Source organism: Morus notabilis, unplaced genomic scaffold, assembly GCF_000414095.1.
Source record: "Morus notabilis unplaced genomic scaffold, ASM41409v2 Scaffold1315, whole genome shotgun sequence".
Classification (NCBI taxonomy): Eukaryota; Viridiplantae; Streptophyta; class Magnoliopsida; order Rosales; family Moraceae; genus Morus; species Morus notabilis.
Window position 1 is genome coordinate 149243 of NW_010361046.1, and position 9508 is coordinate 158750.

The 9508-nt window shown below is 36.8% G+C and overlaps 1 protein-coding gene across 1 annotated transcript; it reads left to right on the top strand.

Moving 5' to 3' along the window:
• Positions 1 to 215: 215 nt before the first annotated feature.
• On the top strand, positions 216 to 4572 carry LOC21400934 (subtilisin-like protease SBT5.4). The gene is made up of 11 exons (XM_010098197.1): positions 216 to 299; positions 422 to 531; positions 651 to 748; positions 991 to 1158; positions 1445 to 1550; positions 1980 to 2514; positions 2740 to 2834; positions 2950 to 3195; positions 3312 to 3426; positions 3712 to 3925; positions 4028 to 4572. The coding sequence occupies exons 1-11, from the start codon at positions 216 to 218 to the stop codon at positions 4570 to 4572; spliced, it is 2316 nt and encodes a 771-aa protein (XP_010096499.1).
• The last annotated feature ends 4936 nt before the right edge of the window (positions 4573 to 9508 follow it).

The following is a 9508-nucleotide window of genomic DNA, read 5'->3' on the forward strand; positions in this document are numbered from 1 at the left end:
AAAATATTTGTTTTCAACCTACAGATATATCTATTATAGTCCTAGTTATGCATTTATTTTTCAAAGCATTATCACCTTAATATTTCAATGAGACTCCATATATATATATATATATATATAGGTATACATTCCATGAGCTAAGGCTTTTTAGGTTTTAATTCTTTTAGAGTATTTTTCTATTGGTGGTCGATAGGGTTTAACCAAAAGAACAGAGAATGGGGCTTCTAAAGCCTTCGACTATCATCCAGTTTCTCATTCTTTTTTCTCTCCTCCATATTCCAGCTCTTGCTGCAAAACAAGTATTGAATTCTTCTGTTTTTTTTTTCTTTTTTTTTTTGGTCACTAAAACTCCTGTATATATCATGGAGTTTATACACTTGTACTAACGTTGTTTTTTCTTGCTTATATATGATGCTAAAAGCCTTATATAGTGTACCTGGGCTCACATGCACATGGACCTAAGATCACAGAAGCTGATCTTGATCGTGTGGCTGATTCTCATTATGAACTACTTAGTTCCTTTCTTGGAAGGTATATCGCTCGATTTTGTTTTTTGTTTTTTTGTTTTTCTTATATTTTTACACGTTTTTGTTTTCCTTTTTGCTTATAATTTTCTCTTCTAATAACTGTAGTTTCTTGTGACGATGCAGCAAAGAGAAGGCTAAAGAGTCAATCTTTCTCTCGTATAAGAGAAATATCAATGGTTTTGCGGCCTTTCTTGAGGAGGAAGAGGCTGCCCAAATCGCTAGTAAGAGTTCAGATGTTAATTATTAATCACTCATTATAATGTGAAACTATAATCTTTCTTGGACATTTTAAAACCATAAATTATTTCTCACAATTTGGTATAAATTACATATTACATGTTAACTTGTTCCTATTCATTTTCTCCACATACCATTTTTTACCACGTCCTGTGAACTATTAAGCTATTATCTTTAACATATTTTATGTTATTAGAACGTTAATTTCTAGCAATTAATATTTCAGAGCACCCGGGAGTTGTATCGGTGTTCCTCAACCAAGGAAGGAAATTACACACCACGCATTCATGGAATTTCATGATGCTTGAAGATCAGAAGGGTTTCCCTATTCGTAATTCCATTTGGAGGAAGGCCAAGTTTGGAAAAGACACAATCATTGCTAATCTTGATACCGGTATATATATATACGTTCTCTCTTTAATTTGCCACTTCATTTGCTTTTCATAATTCATGATTTTTTTTTTAATCAATGACCATTCTTCATATATTCTATTCAATATTTCATATTTGTTTATGTTTGAGATTATCAATTTGGCAATTTGGTTAAAAAAAAGTTAATAAATATTTATCTGATATTTTTTTAAATGAATCAAATATGTTCATTTCTTTGGTGCAATTCCCTTTAATAGATGGACTAGTAAACAGTTTCTTTCTTTTTTTTTTTCTTTTTTTTATGTTAGGTGTTTGGCCCACGTCAAAGAGCTTCGACGATAAAGGCTATGGACCAATTCCATCAAGGTGGAAAGGAACCTGCCAGAAGTCTAAGGATGGATTCGCTTGCAACAGGTTTGGTAGTGATGTCGATTTTAAAAAATTATTGTTAATTGTGCTAAAAAAAATAGTTGAGTGTTTAGTAAATTGTAATTATATAAGTATTGATTTTAAAGGTATTATGGGTATTATGAAAGTTTCATTAATTGTATTTTAAAATAATTGCGCACAATTTAAAAATTAAAGTTATCTTTGGCTATTTCTGATTTTAACTGTAAATTCTTCAAAAATTCTTTAAGAATCACTTTTTATGGTTTAGATCAAATATAAATTTCGACTGTGAATGACTAGAGAATTAATTTTAAGCTCCAAAAATCACTAGACATACCCTAAATATTAAGTTTTTTTCCCTTCCAAAAAAAAAAAGTTTGTTTACAAACTAGAAGTATATCTAATTAAGTTGCTTATAACATTAAAACATCTTTCCAACTTTTGCGACTTCAGGAAGCTCATAGGAGCAAGGTACTTCAGCGAAGGGTACGAGGCATGGGGAAGGAAGCTCAACTCTACCGAAAGGACTGCACGTGACCATTCCGGTCACGGCAGTCACACTCTATCCACAGCCGGTGGTAACTTTGTCCATGGAGCCAGCGTTTTAGGCGTCGGGAACGGGACGGCCAAGGGCGGTTCACCTAGAGCCCGGGTGGCGGCCTACAAGGTCTGCTGGCCGCCGGTTGATGGCGGCGAGTGCTTCGACGCCGATATCATGGCCGCCTTTGACATGGCCATACATGACGGTGTGGACGTGATTTCCATGTCAGTTGGTGGAAAGCCTGCTGGTTATTGGGAAGATGGTATGTCAATTGGGGCATTCCACGCCGCGAAGAAGGGCATTGTGGTTGTTGCCTCTGCTGGAAACTCTGGACCAAACGCTGGAAGTGTCACAAATGTTTCACCTTGGATGATCACCGTGGCTGCAAGTACATTGGACAGAGAATTTCAAGCTTTTGTTGAGCTTAAGAATGGTTTGCGCCTTAAGGTACTTTTTTTTTTTTCCTATATTTAAATACACACACGCATATATTTCGTGTTCCATTATTTTTAATCAGAAGTGACCTACAATATGATGAAATTTGAAGTCTTTTGTTCACCTCATAATACCAGATAATTTTAGTATGTACTCAGTCCTTAACTTTTTTTTTTTTCTGGATTATGATTAACATTCTATGGTTATTATTATTTTTATTTAAATATATACTACCAGGGAACAAGTCTTTCCCCGGCTTTAAGAGCAAAAAAATTCTACCCTCTAATCAATGGTGCACAAGCTAAGGAGGCTAACGCTTCTATCGACGACGCGTAAGAATTAATTATAAACGTTTTGTTCCATTATTGCTTCTTTTTTTTTTTTTTTTTTTTTAACCATCTTGTGCTAATTGTTAATACTCTCTTTTACATGTCTTGTATTTTTTAGCATCTTGTGTAAGACTGGTACATTAGATCCTACCAAGGTCAAGGGTAAGATCTTGGCTTGTTTGAGGGGTGAAAATGCAAGAGTTGAGAAGGGCCTAAATGCTGCTCGTGCCGGAGCCGTCGGGATGATACTTTGCAACGACGATTTAAGCGGAAATGGCGTCCTCGCCGATGCTCATTTTCTCCCAGCATCACATCTTACTTACGAGGACGGTCAATCTTTACTTCAATACATTAACACCACAAAGTATGTTCTAATTCCTATGTACATATTTTCTTTTCTTAAAAGAGCACATTCCTTAGATATCACACACTTTGTTTAATTAAACTTTTTTTTTTTTTGGGTCATGATATATCACACAGAAATCCACAAGCTACTCTATTGCCTCCAATTGCAACCTTTGGCTCTAAGCCTGCTCCATCCATGGCATCTTTCTCTTCTACTGGTCCCAACACTGTTACACCAGAGATCCTTAAGGTAATTATTTAATTTAATATAACATTTGGTTACAACATGAATGCACCAGAAACCCAATTCTCTGAACTTTTTAGATCTCGTTCATTTCACCGATTTGAATTTAAAATTCGAGTTTTGTTACAGTAAAAAACTCTCATAAACAATCACTTCTAACATTTTTACTACTGTGAAAAACTTACATAAAATCACATCTCAATTTAAATTAAAAATTTGAATCAACAAACAAGCTTTTAATATGCTCTCTCTTCATTATGCATGTAACATATTACGTTGACTTTTTTCCAGCCTGATATCACTGCGCCTGGAGTGAGCATCATAGCTGCATACAGTGAAGCTGTTAGCCCAACTGGCCTAGAATTCGACAAGCGCCGGTTCCCTTTCAACGTCGAATCCGGTACGTCAATGTCGTGCCCTCATGTCGCCGGAGTCGTTGGCCTCCTCAGGACAATCCACCGCGACTGGTCCCCCGCCGCAATTCGCTCAGCCATCGTCACCACCGGTATCAATATTCATTCATTATCTTATTAAGGCCTGATCACCTTCTTTCCTTCCATTTTTTTTTAAAAAAATTTTAATTTATTTTTTTGGGGTTGGTGCACAGCAAGAACGAGAGATAACACCGGAAACTCAGCGAAGACCGCCTTAAAGCAAAAGGCATCGCCGTTTAACTACGGCAACGGCCATATCCGACCGAACCGAGCCATGGACCCCGGTCTGGTCTACGACCTGGGCACCAACGACTACCTCAACTTCCTCTGCTCTCTCGGATACAACAAGACCCAGATTCAAGCCTTGAACGACAAGCCTCACAAATGCCCCGCCAAGAACGTCACTGTTTTGGACTTCAACTATCCTTCCGTGACGGCTCCGAATCTCTCTGGTTCCGTGACCGTTACTCGGACAGTGAAGAACGTTGGACAGCCGGGAACCTACGTTGTCAAAGTGCACGAACCTGTCGGAGTTTCGGTGTCTGTGGAGCCCAAGATCTTGGAGTTTAAGCACCATGGAGAAGAGAAGAGCTTCAGAATTACTCTCAAGGATAGGGGATATGGTTTGAAGGGATACCACTTTGGAGTGTTTGTTTGGACTGACGGCAAGCACTACGTCAGGAGTCCTATTGTCGTCCAAACCGTCACTAAGGAGTAAATTTCAATATTATTCTATTTGATTGCAATACTGGTATAGGTTTTTTAAGTTTTTCCATCTTTTATTTATTTATTTATTTTTATATTAGGTTTAGGTTTTCCATTTCAAATTATGTTAAGCTTTAGTTGTTTAGTCGGATGTTTGGTTCAGCTATTTGAACCATTCGAATTGCGCTTAAAGATTTAAATTAGTGAACTTCTTTTGAAAATAGAGATAAGCCATTCAAACCATCAACTATAATTTAAATAGTTGATTTTAGAATTCATACTCTCTCTAAAATCACAATCTGCATAGTTCACAACAGTTCAAATACAATTGTTTTTACTTTTTTTTTTTTTCTCTTTTCAACTTCAGCTTAAAAATATTATAATTTCTTCATTTCAACTTTAAATGAGATTATTTGTTTCCATCTTTATAATGAAAAGAAAAATAAATCTTCATCTATTTTACATATTTAAATATGTCGTTTACAATCAAATTTTATAACATTTATTACAAAATTCTAACGAATCTCCGACCTTTTGTCATATGTGGTTCAAAAAAGTTAATGGTCTTTAGGTACTTCCCCTATCTATTTGCATTTTTCTTTTCCAGTTTCTTTACTCAAAGTAAAGCCATTTCTTTCCTTAAAAAATAAAATAAAACTATGTCAAATGAAAGAACCCCCTCGTACAAAAAGAGAGAAAAATGTAAATAGATTTTTATTTTAAAAACAACTAGTGGGAGGATGAGAGAGGAAACTGGGAAAGAAAAGATGATAATTACATAACATGATAAATATTATACTTTGAGTTGAAATTTAACAAAAAATTTAAAATATTATAAAAGTAATGAAAATGACATAGTAATTATGGTAATGGTGTCATAGTTTGTACTATTTTAAAAACATTAAAAGTTCTTGTAATATTTCAAAAAAAAAAAAAAAGAAAACGTAAATACAAAACAACAAGTGGCCAATAAAGCCGAACAGGAGAGGAAATTGGGCCAAACTAAAGGGTCTATTTGCAATAGGAAAAATGAGACAAACACCTGTTTAGGTTTCATTAATCTTAATTTTAACTGTTTATTTTTGAGTCTGTTCATTTTATTAACTCAAATTTATTATTTGAGTTAAAAAATTAAATTTGAGTTGTAAAAAATTTGAGTTTAATTTAAAATTTAGAGTTTAGTGTTTAGGTATTGATTGATTTAACATTTAAAACTTGAGTTTTGTGTTTACTTATACAAATGTCAAACTCCAATTACAACCCAACATTCGCATGCATTTATGTTCTCTAAACGTGAACATTCACCCAATTAGCACAAAATTAATTGTTCTTCATAAATATATATATAAACACACACACACACACACACACATATACACAAACATGTAATAATCTATCCATTATAAAGGCAACAAATCCATTCTAAAGAAAGTCCAACTTCTGATCTAATTAGTTAACAAACGCATCTGAATATATGGTTCCCAAGTAATACATATGTAATAATCTATCGATGACGATTATTTTCGAATGCAGTCCACATAGTACTAGCTATTTCGTTACAGAGTGAGTAGATCATCATTGTGGTTGTATATATGTATGAAATTGTGTCGAACGGCACAAGCAAGTGGAATGGTTATCTGTGTCTCTATTGGGTAGTTATTAATGCATTTAAGTATACGAAACTTGGCTTTTCACACGCCGAATGTGCGCTCGATATAATTCCTTAGGGAAAAATGAGTGTAATTGAACAACTTACACTCAGTTTGGGGCCGACCACGCCTTGCCCGAAACTCTTGAAGGTGGTAAGTGCTCCCCCGGTACGGCGCCAAGAAACAAACATTGTTTGCATGTCCATAGTCTACGAGGTAATATATACTTGTGGTGTGAGTTAGAAGACATTTCGTGAATATATTAGTTCCACATGTAAGCACAAACATGTAGTAATGAAAAATTATGTAAAGACCAAGCGTAAACATACCTTATGGTGGATATGGGAAATTTTTTACCGACGTCTCCGTTGTGGATGCGAGCACACGTGCATCATGGGCAGAGCCCTCTCATCCAGCTAACATGAAGGTGAACCTCTTGTCGAACGAGCAGACCCCTAACACATTTTGAGAGTAGAACCCCTTCTTATTTTTCTATGCTTCAGGACTTGAAGGTGGTGGAACACATGGTACGTGAGTCCCATCAAGAGCGCCAACACAATTCTACATAGTAACTAACATAAACAACAACACCTGGGCATATAAACGCCCTTAAGTTTTATGGCAGTGAGTTTATCAAATAGAATAGTAAGTTGAGGCACTATACCTGAAACCATGGCAAATACTTGTTTCCATGCGCGGCTACGACGAGATCGATAATGTTGAAGTTTGGTGGTTTAAGGAAGTCAAAATGGAGCTCATACAACGCCGTTAAAACGACATGGAAATACTTTGAAATGGTAGCACCTAAATGTTGTCATTGATCTTGTGACTCCCTGTTGTTTGAACTTTGACAAACAATGTGGAGGAAAATAAAAAGCTGCTCATCCACATTCATATTCCTAGTCGGTCTTAAAAGCCCTTTAAGCTCAAGCAACGAACTAAGACGCTTAAAGCAATCACTACCCATCTTAATTTTTGACCTAATAACGTCCTTATGTCCATCAAGTAAGTATTGGACACGCATTGTACCTGTAAGTGCGGAAGTATGCTTTGACTGAGGTAGTGGTCTTTCCATATATGTGTAGTAATACCAAAAAATAACTGCTACTGCCGCAATCTCATATTCGTCGTCTGAGTCATCGCTATCATCATTTTGGGTAACGTGATTTGATAGCCCTGCATTCCACATGACTACCTATGAGAAAGTCATAGTAAAAGAATGTATATGAAAAGGTCACTGCAGCTGCATGTAAAGGTCATTACACATGAATGCATGATCTTAAAGTTGAATCCCTGAATAAAACTGTTATCTGCAATACAACTCAATAGCCACGATCAACACAACATTAGCATGGCTATAGTAGAACAAATTAAATAATATTTAGTATATTACTAAGTTCAAACATAAAGCCGATAATTGTTATATTGTAAGAATACATGACTATTGGAAACAATAATTAAGTGGAAACTCAAAGCTGGTATGGACTTCCATCGCCACCAAAGTGGCCCGTTGGCGGTGAAAAGTGAGGCATGTAGTACGGTGTTTGGGGAGTGTATGTTGCCGGTTGTTGGGGATTGTAGTTTTGAGAAATATTAGGAAATGGTGGGACAAGTTGTTGTCCCCAAAAGTTTGGAGGCCGTTGAATATTGTTGGAGGGTTGTTCTCCAAAGAAGGGTATCGCTTACATATAGTTGGTGGGTTATGACATGAAGTTGAGAAATGGTGGCGGCATAAACTGTGCCCCCATAGGGTTGTTCAAATTTGAGAAAAGTGCATGTGTTTAAGTCCGTGACATATTGATTGTTTTTGTCACGAAGAAGGCATGCTGACTCTCCATCATTTTAGCGAAAATCTACTGCATATTTAGGTACCAAGCAATGGCCTCTAAAAATGTGACAGCGGTTTTGTCATCAAGTGCCATTTCCTTAACTATTTCCTAGCACCGGTCCATGAGAGCATTAGTGGCCCCAATCTGATTCGCACTGGAGCTTTTGCTGCGACTACTATGCTTGCTTTGTATAGACGAGACAAGCCGCCCAATTAATTCCCTCACTTCCGGATCACCTGTTAACCTTTGCGAGGACTTGGTTAGTTTCTTGCCGATGACTTTCGAGGATGAGGCGATGTTGAGACCTCTTGTTGCATTATTCAAACTAGGACACATGGTGGTAATGAAGCCATCATCACTGCCACCTTCATCAGATGTCGCCCCTTCTTCATCGGAGATGGGGATTGTACCCCTTTTTACGTTTGTTGGCTTATCTAATCCCTTCTCTAACGCCCCACTTGCCCTTCTACCACTAAAGGCCTCATAGTACAAGTCAAAATTTTTAAGAGGTTGATTATTGGCCGACTTTGCCTATTTCTTGTTATGCATGAGAATGAGCAAACAAAATTAACCAAAGTGTATGCATGACTGATGCCAGACCTAACTACCCTTGGAAGAGGGAGTTTAGACATTTACCCTGGCAAAATCTTCCCAATATTCATCTGTGCACGTCACAACACCGGTTACGAGGTCCTAGCCAAGTTCTGTGTTATTGCGTAACATTAGCTCATGATCAAACTTGGCTTTCAGACGGACTTTCATCTACTGTATTTTGGCAGGGGTCACTTGATCCTTGAAAAACTCTTGAAGTTCTTTTGCCCAATCCTCTCATGCTTTAGAATCAGACTTTCATCCGTCGCATTACGATTGTAAGCTGCGAGTCGCATAAGCAACTCCTCTTTTTGCCTTTCAGTCCAGTGAAGAGTGGCTTCATCGTCGAGTTTCCCTCTCGGCATCTAAAATAACACAGAAATCAGCATCACGACACATAAAAGCGGTGACCGTACGCGGAAGTCAGATATTTAGAAAGTCAAAATTTCTTGAAAAGAAATAGTAACCAGTTATTCAAATTTCTAAGTGGCAACAATCCAAAAGTGACGCACTATTATAAATGGCTCAGAAATTTTGTGCAACATCACTATCATAAACAACAATCCAATTACCTGTTTTTAACACATAACAAGTGAGGCAATATTGTAAATGGCTCAGAAATTTTGTAAAAGCAATTAATTGCAACAACATTCGGAGCATCATCCTTTTGGCTACTTGGTCGTAGCTACCATGCTTCAGTGTTGTGGCCCATACTCGAGTGTAATCTACGAAGTAGTTTGAACATATTACACATCAGAGGGTCCATTACATTCCAATGAAGCGGTAACTATGTGCCATATTGCCTATAGGACGTCATTACAACGAGTGTTCTAATTTTTGAACCAATTTCATCACAGCCAACATTACCTGTTTTTAAGTC

Coding starts and splice junctions, on each gene's coding strand:
- LOC21400934 (XM_010098197.1), top strand. CDS start 216: ATGGGGCTTCTAAAGCCTTCGACTATCATCCAGTTTCTCATTCTTTTT. Junction 300..421: donor CAGCTCTTGCTGCAAAACAA/GTATTGAATTCT, acceptor TGATGCTAAAAG/CCTTATATAGTGTACCTGGG. Junction 3,926..4,027: donor CTCAGCCATCGTCACCACCG/GTATCAATATTC, acceptor GTTGGTGCACAG/CAAGAACGAGAGATAACACC.